This window comes from Asparagus officinalis, chromosome 3 (genome assembly GCF_001876935.1).
Source record: "Asparagus officinalis chromosome 3, Aspof.V1, whole genome shotgun sequence".
Lineage (NCBI taxonomy): Eukaryota > Viridiplantae > Streptophyta > Magnoliopsida > Asparagales > Asparagaceae > Asparagus > Asparagus officinalis.
In genome coordinates this window covers 27,014,365-27,027,939 of record NC_033796.1, presented here as the reverse complement: position 1 = coordinate 27,027,939, position 13,575 = coordinate 27,014,365, and the positions used below count along the sequence as shown (strand labels likewise).

General features: G+C 39.1%; 1 protein-coding gene and 1 pseudogene across 2 annotated transcripts in view; both read left to right on the top strand.

Annotated features, from left to right (window-relative positions):
- The window catches only part of LOC109833531, a 7,878-nt pseudogene extending 1,329 nt beyond the window's left edge, over positions 1-6,549 (top strand).
- LOC109833530 (cytochrome P450 716B1-like) overlaps positions 8,842-13,575 on the top strand; it is a 9,202-nt gene continuing 4,468 nt past the window's right edge. For both annotated transcript variants that reach the window (XM_020401242.1, XM_020401241.1), the window contains exons 1-2: positions 8,842-9,112; positions 9,177-9,507. In XM_020401242.1, coding sequence (XP_020256831.1) covers positions 8,958-9,112; positions 9,177-9,507 — 486 coding nt within the window. In that variant the 5' untranslated portion in view covers positions 8,842-8,957. The remainder of the gene's footprint in view (positions 9,113-9,176; positions 9,508-13,575) is intronic.

The following is a 13,575-nucleotide window of genomic DNA, read 5'->3' as shown; positions in this document are numbered from 1 at the left end:
TTCTTTCTGTGCACAATAACATTTGAAAAATATACAAATATCCAACTTGGCTAAAATCCCAAGAAAAAGTCCTTAATAATGTAAGCTTAGTTTTTGTGGGTTCAATATCAGAGATAAACAGCCACGTGGAATTTTCTAATATTGGGACGTAAAAAGTGAAATTGGGCATTGGGGCCGGTTCAGGTGCCCTTTCTTTCTATTTTGAAAAAAATATAAAGTGTAATTTTTAAGGGAGTAACATGAAAAATTCGGACATCCAAATATTTGAAAGCTAAGATGTGAAGATTTGAGACAAAAGAAATAACAAATAATATGATTGTTCGGAACACTTTATCAAGATCATATAACTTTATTTAACTATTCTAAAATTCAACACAAGTTGCAGAATATCTATTTAAAAGAATACGACAAATTATCTATTTTAGCATTGATCCTTGCTCGCCCATTACTTCAAATTTTAATTGATCTCTTCAGATATCCAGAGTATTTCGATTATCATTACCTGCAAATGAATACATGTAAGTGCCTCTATTATTTGAGGAAGATAAAATATGTAACAAATCTTAAGTTAATGATTTTTTAAATAATAAATTAATATTGTTGTATGTAGGAAAACCTAATCTCTGTGAGATAAATCTGATTTAGTCAATTAATTCACAAGATTCATCTTAGTAAGTAGTTTAATTATGTAGATATGCGTGTGTAATGAACTAGCTCCTAACAGCAAGCAAGCATGCAAATATAAGAAATGAAAATTAGTAAGAAATGAAAATTAGTAAGAATTGACGAATGACTTGTAGTCTTTTAAACCATAATATCGTTTTTTGATAAGCTAATAATATTTTCGATGATTTGGATATTTTCTTAACGCAGGTTAACGATATGGATATGTGAATGAGGTATTGTTGTGTTACACATGCCTTGTTATAATTTTTTGTGATGAAGGAATTCTAAATGTACATGACTTAAGAATTATAGATATGATTTGTTATTACTAAGATTTTAGCATATAAACGTAGGAACAACTAGCAATCAACTTATGGGAAAAGCATATAATAAACATCACACCATACAATTATAAGCTTTTATAACTGTAAGAAGTAAGTTATCCTCCACCAGTTCCCTGATCCGCCCAACCATTTGTATGCTTGTAATATTTCTATTCTGCATAAAAATTGTTTGCAAATTTATCTTAAAAATTTACTAAATATAGATTTGTAACTAAAAAGGAAGAATATTATTCCTTACCAGATGCTCTTTCTGGATCCTCTTCAATAGATAAATTACCGAAGGTGGTAATAAGCTTGAGAGAATTGCTTTTAAAGTTTGAATAGGTATGAAAGGTGAAGTAGGTCCTCTAGTTACATTTCTTCTTGGTGCACGATTAGGAGTCGAGGAGCATCGTCCACCCCCATTTTACTTTATGTTCTTGTTCGGAAATCTACCCCCCATAATAATATCACCTTAGGAAAACAAGAAGTCTCAATTAGAGTTAATATAAACGACTAAAAGTTACTACAAAATAATATGAGAAATGACCTGGAAAATTGTTTTTTGGGGTCATTATCATTGATCAACATTGTTTATTACAACCTAAATTTTACTCACGATTACTTCAATATTATATTACAGTCTAAAGTCAAATGCCTTGGTATTATTTGATTTGTTTTTAAAAACCTATATTGGCCTTTGTGTGCAAGATGTAAGATTGAGCTTTTAATATTAATTAGCACAGCGAAATTTGATTTAAATTTATGAAGATAATATGTACAATAAATCCATGATATGATTGATAAAATGAGAAAATGGATATGGTTTTATTCAACTCTACCAGTAAAACATTATTATAGGCAATCTGTTTCCCAGGAAATATTTTTCTGTCAAAATGAGATCAATGGAACACAATAACTCTTTAACTTTATAAGATTTTTAAAATGGAAAAGAAATACTTTTAGCTATCAAGCTCATTCCATGAGTTCATGTCAAATAGCACAAAGCTAACTTAATTGGTGACAGGCAAGAGACTTTCTTCAACTTGCTAACAACAGAAACATTCAAAGATACATTAAAATTCGTGTGATTTTAAAGAATAATTATCATATTGTGATATTTTTATGTCAATCAATGAGACTATATATGATGAAAAATAATAATAAATGAAACAAATAAAAGTATGAAAAGTTACCTTGAAAACAAATAAGCTAGCTTATTTTTCTTGTTCTCGGTTGGATAGTGTCAGGTGGGTGATGGCAAGCTTGTAGCATGGATGTATATAACATGGTGAGATGGTAATAGTATAAGATATGGTATGATACAAAAGTGCTTCTGCAGGTTCAATGTTCAGGCCAGAGGGGATACTCTTGCACACAGATCATTAGCAATGGATGTATCTTGATTTAATGTTTGAAATTTGATCCCCAAGCAACCATATTACAATGAACTTAGACTTGTCACTATATATATGCATTTTCTCCAGCAAAAAAATGCATGAACTATAGGCATTATTCATTTATTCCATAGAAGGCTAGTACTTAGATAACTTTGCCCAAAAAAAACTTGGATGAACCATTCTATAGATAAAAAAATTTCCTCCTTTACAACAATTTGATGAATAGATATGACAAAGATTTGGAAATTTTGTGCACTATTCAAATTCTCTCATTTATTTTCCCTGTGGAGCACTATTTCAGGTTAATGTTTGTGATAAGTGTTTTAACGTGTTATCTCGAGTGTCATGTACATCTGAAATTAAATGTATGTAAATAGAATTAGCTTGCATTCGATGGCACACATTATTTGATTTTTGTAAACTTCTAGGTGAAGTTGGGTGTAGATTTGTAAGTATAATATGTTGCTTAGGTGAAACCAAACTTCATTTATCGTTCAAATGGTATGGTGGATCATCTATGGTGGCAAGTTGATTATAAATATGAATATGGTTGATAACATTTATCTTAGTTTGATTTAGTGTAAAAGGTCTGGTTTGCTTCAACCAGAATGTAGATAATGATACATGCAATATCTTTGTCCCGGGTTGACTATTCTGAAAGGGTAATATTCTAGGAAATCTGAACTAAGTTATGAGAATGAAAGGACATGTTTGGTTAATCGATATCAGCAGTGATTGCTCATGGATGATGTAGTCAGTGAGCTCTGAGAAAGAAATGAATCACAGTGATGATCACAAAATAAAATTGAATAGTAGAGGGAACAATTTTGGTTACACATATTTGTTCTATTAGTATCAGCTCTTTAGAACTTCTCTAGATTATTCTTTTCATGATAAAGGTGATAAGAGGCAGCTGTAGCCTTTGCTATTGTCATCATCTGAGTTGAAGGTGCTATTATGATAAAATGTACACTGAAATTAACTTGTGCAAAGGAAGTGAAAAAGCCATGAAGTTGTCCATTTTAATTGAAGTGAGGAGCATTATTAGAACTGAATGAAATGTCAATGGAGTTAACTTGTATGCAGGCGGTGAAAAAGAGATGATGATTGTTCATTTAACCTAAGCGAGGTACAATATTAGAGCTGAGTGGCGAAACAACTTTGCATATCTGATCGATGATCACTGAGAACATCTTTGTCTCTTTCTGGTTGTGGATCCACTGGGTGTTGATTCACAGAAGACCTAAATATTAGAGGTTTTATCTTACCTAGGATGAACCATCAGTGAGGAGTTGGAACCCAAATATATCTTCAAAAAAAGATTGTGTGCTAGTGGCAAAGATGTTCCGCCAATGCTGAAAGAAGGCAAGATTGCTTACCAAAAACAAAGACAAAGAAAAAAAAGTTTGGCCATATTGCTTTTAGCCATAAAACTTGTGACATTTACAGGTGACACTGCAAACAATTTTAGTGTGTATATTTGCAACGGAAACAATTTGCTGTGGTGTTGCAGTTGTTTGTATGTAAGTAGTAATCTTTCGCAAATTTCTGCGAGCAATAGCTATTGTTCAAAGCTCTAACTTTTTTCCTTTTTTAGTGACCATATTTTATATATTTCCATTATATTTCCTGATAACACTTGGTGATTTTTAACTCGCTATTTAATGCTTAATCATTATGGATTTTTTAAGATGTACATTGCGAATGGCATATTGAGTGTTCTAACTATGTTTTATTTCTTTCATCAAATAGTATCTACTATAATCAAACTACTATAGTATATTTTCTTTTGGTATGACCAATTAATTACTTGAAATAAATGAAAATATTCAAACAAAAAAATTGTGTATAAAATAGCCATTTACAGGTTATTGGAGTTCTTCTTGAAAAATTGTGATCTGATTTTTTTATTATTTTAATTAGATGTCAATCACCATTAGGGTGGCGCTTTCTTTATAGAATATTATAGCATTCAAATTAAAATGAACTGCATTTTTCCCCACCTTGGATAATATCTGAATGAGGAGTGCTGGCTACAAAAAGACTCAAGAAAGTCTTTCTTAGGGGCATCTCTTAAACCCAGTACGAAAATGTAGATTATGCATGTCTGAACCTTTGTGTCTCATCTTGCCACTTCATTTGGTTGATTTCTACTAGACCTTGTGAAATATGGCATTCCACATGGGAGCCAACAAGTTTCTTCCAATCAGCTATCAAAGGATCTCCTGCTTGTCCAATTCACCAGAGTGCTCTGATGACATCAGGGGAATTTCCTTTGAGTGTAAACCTCCAATGTCCATCCTGGTAGTACAGATACTGAGACTAGAGAAAGCCCTTTTCTCTTTTTTGTAGTTACTTGTTGGGTAAACACATACATAAGCTAAAAAATCCACCTAAACCAACCTTGATTAGATATTACCAACTTTGTTGCTATTGTATTCAAATGAATCATTAAATTTAAGTTTTTACTTGTCAAAATTATGATGCCAATGGATTATTCAATGGCCACGAAAAATGTGTTTCTAGTCTAGGTCCTCCTTGAACTGAAATTCTGAATGAAGTTGGTTGGTTAGTTAAAACCACTGTCAGTCCTATTGAATTGAACAGTTTATCTGGATAAAATAGTAGTGTTACTTCTTATTGAGTCAGCTGTTTTAACAATCCCATTTTCTCTTTATTCTTGTGGTTCTTATGCTCTTGTTAATTGGCTATTGTTTTTTTTTCCCATTCATGAAAATCAAGAATCCACTCTGTTCCTTTCTGTGTTATGTTTGTTTCTATTTGATTACATTTTGCCTCTTTTCTAATGTCTAATCTTTTTCTGGGAATGATTGTGTGTGGTACAGTTTGTTCGCTGACATTAACATTTATCATGGGGCAAAGATATCTTCAAACGTCCAAGATAATGCCAGCTGGAGTTGTTGCTGCCCTCAGGTCAGTGTTGTTGATTGTTTCTTTATTTTTCCATTCTCCCTTCATATTTTCTTCTCCATGTCTTTGTTCATCCACAGCCATTTCATCTTAATAGGTTCCTATGTGTAGCAGCTTTTAAGATTTTTCTGAATCTTATATGAGTTTGTTATAAGAAAGGATTTGTTAAAACATCACATCTCTGTAGCTTTGTTGTGCATTATCTTAAGTATTTGCGGCTGGTGATTAGCTGGATTGTAGTTAGACTTGTGTAGACAGTCACGTTCCCTCACAATTGTTTCTTCAGATTGGACTTCCTTGCTACAATTTTGTTGAAGAAGATTAAACAGAAAGGAGATTTAAAAAAAAAGTGAGCTAACTGGAGTTCCTTATTTCAGTTCATAACACTTCCTTCGGTATGGTGAGCATTTCCACGAGCCATAAGAAATTTGTACCTTAAATAAACCAGAAAAATCATAGGAGGGTAATTATTTGCTTAAGCTGAGAAAGATCCTTCTCCTGCATTACATTTTAATTTCCTTAATATTTGGTGCTTGAGGGACACGAATTAGGATGGTTGCAGAAAATGCCAGAACACACATCAAGAAGCACTAAGAAAACCTTATCAACTGTTCATTAATTAGCAATGTACCCAGCATGGGATAACCGTGCTGTGTGACTAAGCTGTTTATGGTTAGCAAATTGAAAGCATTGGTGCCCCATTTTCAGGTAGATTTCTATGTTTTACTTTTTTTTTAGGAATCTTTAAATCACCAATTTGACTCCGGTCTCTGAACCAACAGACAATACTGATTTGGTTTTCAAACTATAGGTGTAGGTAAGACTAGCAGATATTTGATACCAAGAGTTTCTTATTGCAGGCGCAGGCGCATTGTGTTCCCTTTTCAATAAGCTGACGTATTCTCTATTCTCTTGCAGTGCGGTCATGACTCTGTTCTACCTCTACAAAATTGCAATGGGTGGTAACCATATTCCAGCTAAAGCTGACTAAACGCTGCATCCGAGACATTTGATGTACTATGACCAAGTAACGAGGCTTACATGAATTAGGTTTTCGATGTGTATGATTCATGGTTGTATTAGTGCTTAAAGGATTGTGTTACTATACGTTAATGTTTAGAAGGCTTTACACGGTATGTATTTGGTGTTTGAATCGGTAGAAGGAAAAAAAAAGTGATGGGATTCTCTTGTGTTTATTCATCGGAAGTCCTAAAGCTGGCTTATGCTTATCGATATGTGTATGGCATTATTCTGTGTGCTTTCATCCTTAAATTTTCTCTTTATTTCCTACCTTAGATGATGGCTATGTGCTTGATGTGTATTCTTACCTTAAGCATATTATTTAAGAATTCCACCTATTAAACTGATCAGAAATTTGCAAATGCAATTATAATATGCTAAGATCAGTGCTGAGAATGGTTTGGTTCTTAATTTTGTTGAACCAATGTTCAAATCATAGCACCAAATCCTTATCAAAAAATAAAAAATAAAACAGTAATAAAATAATAGGATAATAATAAAATAAAAAATAAAATAAAATAAAATTAAAATCATAGCACCAAATCTAAAAACTATTAAAAGACACTTGTAGATTGAAAACTAAATGACTGAAATTAGATACCTAAATATTATAAATGGTGGTTTTATAAGTTCTTCTCTTGAGCAACAGTCCAAATGCCATTTCTTTGAAAATTATAGAATTGATGCCACTAGGTGATTCCATCTAACAACATAAATAATCATATTTCATATCTATCCTATATATTTAAAGAAAGCCAAGCTATTGGTTTATGTGTCAATTTTTTTAAAAATTCAAGGAAAGCATTCATATAATCTTATTTCAACACTCTTTTAAACTCGCAAAAAACATCACCCAACATAAAATATTTTTACTTTCGCAAAAATCAAACTAAACACCCTCACATTTTCAAGTCATGCACGCATCGCGCTTACCGGATAGTAGTATAAGTAGAAGTATAAATTTTGGGAGAGGCACACTAGGCACACTCTCAGGCATACCCTCAGTCACTCCCACACTTCCTCTCTTGCTACAGTATATTAGGTTCCACATAAGTTTTTTTTACTCTGGCTACAGTGTATTAGGACCTACCTGAGTTTTTTTTAAAAAATTAATGTGGAGCACAGTATACTGTAGCAAGAGAGGGAGTGTATCATTTTCCAAATTTTGGTCATGGCATGTCAGCTCAACCTGCCAATTGATCATTTTTGTCCTCTAGCAATTTAGGCAGCTCTCACTCTCTAATTTGCTGAGATTCCCGTACTGTCTTCATCAATGTAATATTAAAGGACAAATTTTGAAAATCGACTTTTTTTAAATTTAATAGGCAAAATCGACCGTATAACAATAAAATGAGCAAAATCGACCCTTTTTTGCACGGGACTGTTAGTCCCGTGCAAAAAAGGTCGCTTCCGCAAAAAAAATTCTCCGGTCCTCAACCCATCCCCTCATTCCCTCTCTCTCTCTCTCCTTCATTAACCCATCCCCTCTCCATCTCTCTCTCCCTCTCCTCCAATCCCACACCAAAAAAAAGACGATCCTGCTAAAAAAATCAAAATCAACCCTCCTCCCCCAAATCCCCCCAACACTCTCCTCCCAAATCCCCCTGCACTGCTGCACCACCAGCACCGACACCTTCACTGGACAGCGGGGGAGGGCTTGGGTGGTGGCGCGGCTCGACGTGGCGGCGGGTGGTAGCATGGTCGGGGCTGAGGGGAACGGAGGACAGCGGCGGCGGCGAGCTGGCGGAGGAGGTGGAGTTGAGCTCACGGCGGCGTCGGGGCTGATGGTGGTGGAGATGATGAGGAGGCGGTGGAGCAGGGGATTGGAGGGAGAGGGGGGGGGGCTCGGGGGGGAGGGCTTGGGTGGTGGCGCGGCTCGACGTGGCGGCGGGTGGTAGCATGGTCGGGGCTGAGGGGAACGGAGGACAGCGGCGGCGGCGAGCTGGCGGAGGAGGTGGAGTTGAGCTCACGGCGGCGTCGGGGCTGATGGTGGTGGAGATGATGAGGAGGCGGTGGAGAAGGGGATTGGAGGGAGAGGGGGGCTCGGGTCGGAGCTTGGGCTCAGGGAGGTGGTCGGGTGTAGGTCGAGGAGGTGGGCGCGGCTTGGGCGGCCCGATGGCGATGGAGGAGGGGCGTTTGGGGAATGGAGGAGAGAGAGAAGGGGTGATGGGTTGCTGTTGGGTTTGAGGGAGAGGGAGGAGAGATGGAGAGAGGGAACGGAGATGAGAGAGGGGTCTGGTGTGGTATTGGAGGACCGGAGAATTTTTTTTGCAGAGAGAGAGGGAACGGAGATGAGGGATGGGTTAATGAAGGGGAGAGAGAGAGAGGGAATGAGGGGATGGGTTGAGGACCGGAGAATTTTTTTTGCGGAAGCGACCTTTTTTGCACGGGACTAGCAGTCCCGTGCAAAAAAGGGTCGATTTTGCTCATTTTATTATTACACGGTCGATTTTGCCTATTAAATTTAAAAAAAAGTCGATTTTCAAAATTTGTCCAATATTAAACTATCTTGCTCGACTCAAACCCATTAAAACTGGAAATGCACTCTTAAATCCCCAATCGCTGACCAAATACTCTCTTTAAACATCCCAATTCTCTCTTCCATTTTCTCCCAAAAATGACTCCATTAATCCTTCTCCTTCTCTCTTTACTCCCTCTCCTCTATCTCCTGACAAAACTCAGAACCACCCGTGAAAAGCTCCCTCCTGGCTCTCTAGGCATCCCGTACATCGGCGACAGCCTGGGCCTTCTACGGGCCATGCGGGCCAACAGGGCGGAAGACTGGCTAGCCCAAAGAATTCAAAAGTAGCCTTCTACGGGCCATGCGGGCCAACAGGGCGGAAGACTGGCTAGCCCAAAGAATTCAAAAGTACGGGCCCATTTCAAAGCTCACACTCTTCGGCGCTCCGACTGTGTTTGTAACCGGTCCAGCTGCTAATAAATTGGTATTCTCCAACGAGGCTTTAGTGCCTCGGCAGCCCAAATCGATACCCAGGCTTATTGGGAGGAGGAATATGTTGGAATTGTCTGGGGATGATCATAAGAGAGTTAGAGGTGCAGTTGGTGAGTTTTTGAGGCCTGAGTTGCTTAAAAAGTATGTGGGGGGTATTGAAGAGGAGATTAAGCTCCACTTGGAGAATGATTGGATTGATCAGAAGAAAATCAAGGTAATTATCTATGTCTTTTATTATTATTATTAACGATGTTGATTTTGTGATGGGTAGTGTTTAAGGGACTCAAAATTTGGGCTGTTTGGGTCAACCATTCAAGAAAAGGATGAGATATTTGATGCAGACAAATTTTGAAAACAGACCCTTTTGTAAAAATATTCCCAAAAAAGACTCGTTTCCACTTTATTTTAAAAAACGATCTAGTTTCAGTTTCAGGGTTGAAACTGGGTCAGTTTTTGGGAAAAAAGTTCCCAAACTTCACGGGAGTTGAACTCCCGTGAAGTTTTGTTATGTAAAAAACTTCACGGGAGTTCAACTCCCGTGAAGTTTGAGAACTTTTTTTGCAAAAAACAACCCAGTTTCAGCCTCAGGTCCGAAACTAGGTTGTTTTTTGCGAATATTTTCAAAACGGGTCTTTTTTGGGGAATATTTTTACAAAAGAGCCTGTTTTCAAAATTTGCCCTATTTGATGCAGTTAGGATTGGGGAGATAGATGATTAAATAATTGTCAAATATTTCAACAGTTATTCACTTAAAAACTGTTCAAATTCCATTTGGATTCGGTTTGTGGCCCACATTTTTAGAATCCAGAAAATGCCCTTCACACTTGGAAATTTTTAGAAAATAACACTTTAGAAAGATAAACTAAAATGCTCACACTCGGACGAAATCAACCAAAATACCCTCAAACTTGGATAAATCAACAAATCAACAAAAGTCAACAAACAGATCAGCATATCACCCGTCTCTGTTTCATGCATGCATTGCGTGCACTGAGATACTAGTTTACTGAATGAATGAACATGGACATCCACATATCATTCAGTTGATTATCAAATGTTCATTTGATGTGTGTGTGCGCGCGCGCGTGCGTGCTATACCCATAAGTATATATGGATAACTAGATATACAAACATACTGCTATACACTTTTCATTTGAAATTTGTCAGATGATGTTGTTTATGTTGGGCGCCAACTCAAACTCTAAGTTGTTTGAAGGCTAGGCCTGGTCCTAGTAGTTTTCTTGGAGGCCAAGTTGACTTGACGAGTAAGTCAGGGGTGTCTTTAAATAACACATCTCATTCTAAGGGAGGGAGGGAGGGAGGGAGGGGGTATTCTTGTAATCATGGGTTAACTGTTGGGGAGAAACCCCTATGCCGAGATCCAACCAAATAGCCGAAAAAGATAAACCACACAACCAAAAGATAGCACAAACAATCAAACACCAGATTTTACGTGGTTCGACGAGATGCCTACGTCCACCGGGCAAGGAAGGGGGAGTTTTTACTATTAGAAATCAAGAGGAACAAACTAGGGTTACAAATCTCTCATAAACCCTCAACAAATCAACTCTCAATCTCTCCAATTACTCCTAGAATAGAAGCCCAAAGAAAACTCCTTTCAACAGCTCAAAACACTTGCCTTTCAAACCCTAAAATCGAGTTTGGGTATTTATAGAAAAACCAAACGAAACGGGTCTGGAAAACAGACCCAGCCCAAACCGCTTCGGCGGTCGACCGCGATCCATCGCGGTCGACCGTCGCGGTCGACCGTCCTCAATCCAGAACAGCCCCAATGGTCCAGAGACTTCTGCGGGCGACCGCGGCAGATTGACCGTCGCGGTCGACCGTCGCGGTCGACCTCCACCAATCCTGACGCCCAGTAAGTCTCGTGCACGAATGCGGTCGACCGCCGCGGTCGATCGCCAATCTGTCTGTCTGAATCCTGCCATTTCTACAAATCTTCACCTCGGCGAAGATTCTTCCAAACTGAGCCGACACCAACCAAACCAATGCCTCGCTTGTTGCATTCAGTACGCCATGATAACGGACTTATGACAACGGACCCCCATCCACAACATGTCGAGACCCAAACGGGAGTGCGAACACTCACCCCAAAACAACTGTGTCTACTCACCAAATTGGCTGCATCATAGTTGACTGCCTACGTATCCTCTCCAAGGAATCAAGCCTTCACATAGTTCACCCAATGGCCTCCAAAGGTCCTCAATGCAAAAGAAGAGTCTTCAACTCTTCACCAATACCAGCATCCAATGCGCGACTGATAGCATCACTAACGGCCCCATACTGAAACGATCCAAACACCTCCACCTGAGGTGAACCAATGGCTATATCCAAGCTATATCCACCAGCTGCACACGGATCTACCAACTCGTCATCTACATCCTGAACAATCTGATCCCCAAACTGTGTCACCTCAGCCAGAATCCCAACTAAAGCAAAATGACATGAAGTATGTGGAATAACCTCCACCCGATATGGAGTAGCATCAACCTCCATCCGCTGCGGTATCCCTCTGATCTGTTCAATACTCTCTACCTACCAAGAGTACAAAGTGACAAACCTGCTCAGACCTAACTCAGAAGCTCCCAACTGATAGCCGAATGAACTCCTGAATCCCAAATGCGCAATCGAATCCAATCTCACATCAATGATGTGACCAAGTGCTGGGTAGCCAAATATCCGACGCCGACCAAAATCTGAAGCAGCTCCACCAGATCTAACAACTCTACACGCAGCAGTCGGCAACCTCATAAGATAGCCCAATTGTGTCAAAGCCCGAATATCAAATCCACTGCTCGACAACCAACGCCGATCCTCCTCCAGAAAAGAACGGCCCAATAAATTCGCCATCTCATCACGTCGCCCCACTGTCTCCTCTCCTCTGAAGTACCTCCAACTACCATGAGCTCGGCACCAATGCACGAAAGAATCCTTACTAGAACTAGCACGACGAGTAATATTTCTGCCCATACACCTCCTCCAACTGTTGCGGACTACTAGGGCTTCAGACCAACGGGACTTGGTTTCAACCCATATATGCCTAGTACAATCCTCAACATAAGAAACAAATAGCGATTACCTCCCACTGATGCCTCCATGGAAGGCCCTCCAATGCCTGACTGAACACCTCACATAAGACCACTCCATCGATGGATAGAAGTGCTGAACTCCATCTTGGTCTCCTCACTCATCCCAATGTGCTCATAGGACTTCAATCTGCAGGTCATAGCACTCCTCAACAATCTATACACAGCATAACCAATAATATACCCCAGCACCAACCAATACCACAGTCTAGCCAAAGAAGTCGTCAGCGCTCTATCCACCACCATGCTCCCAAGCAGATAATACAAGTTACTCCTCCTGACGCCCTTCATCACAATCATGGACCCCGATGTGACCTTCAAACGAGAATCCGCCAAGATCATCCTATAGCTTGATGCCTCCAATACCCCAAGTGAAATGATGTTCTTCCTCAGTTGAGGAACAAACCTCACATCAACCAACTCCCGAATCATCCCGTCACTCGTCCGAATACGAACAGTACCAATACCACCAATAGTGCATCTGTGATCATTACCCATAAGTACAGCATCCCCTCTTTCCAACTCCTGAAAGCTGGAGAACTAATCCCTCTTAGGGCATATGTGATAAGTAGCACCCGAATCCAACATCCACTCGGTGGAGTCGGCAACACCAACTGACGGAAGAGCTGGGCATGAATAGCCTGAAGAATCTGAATCTGAAATGTCACCACTAGCCTTGGCAACATTCACCTCTGAAGCTTGAACAGCTTTCCCTTTATTCTTCAAGGCTTGCAATTTTAGGCATTCGGATTTTTAATGTCCATCCTCTCTACAAAAGACACTGATTCCTGCCAACTGCAGGATGCCCCCCTCTAGAATGCGACCTCCTACCATGGTTTGGACTTCTAGCTCTTGCAACCAATGCCCCCGTAACCGGCTCAATGGAAGTCTCCTTGTCCTTCTTTCGAAGTTGATAGTTCACAAGGACTGCGGTGACCTCACTATACGAAAGAGATGCCTTCTCATTAATAAGAATGAGGACGAAGGTCTCATATTCCTCGTCGGGTAAGGAACTCAATAACAACAATGTCTTGTCTTCATCTTCAACTATAACATCCACATTTGCCAAATCTGCAAGTAGCTTCGTGTAGTGGTTTATGTGATCACTAATGGATGTCCCCTTCTTCAATTGGAAGCAATAAAGCCTCCTCTTTAAATGCAAACAATTTTCGACG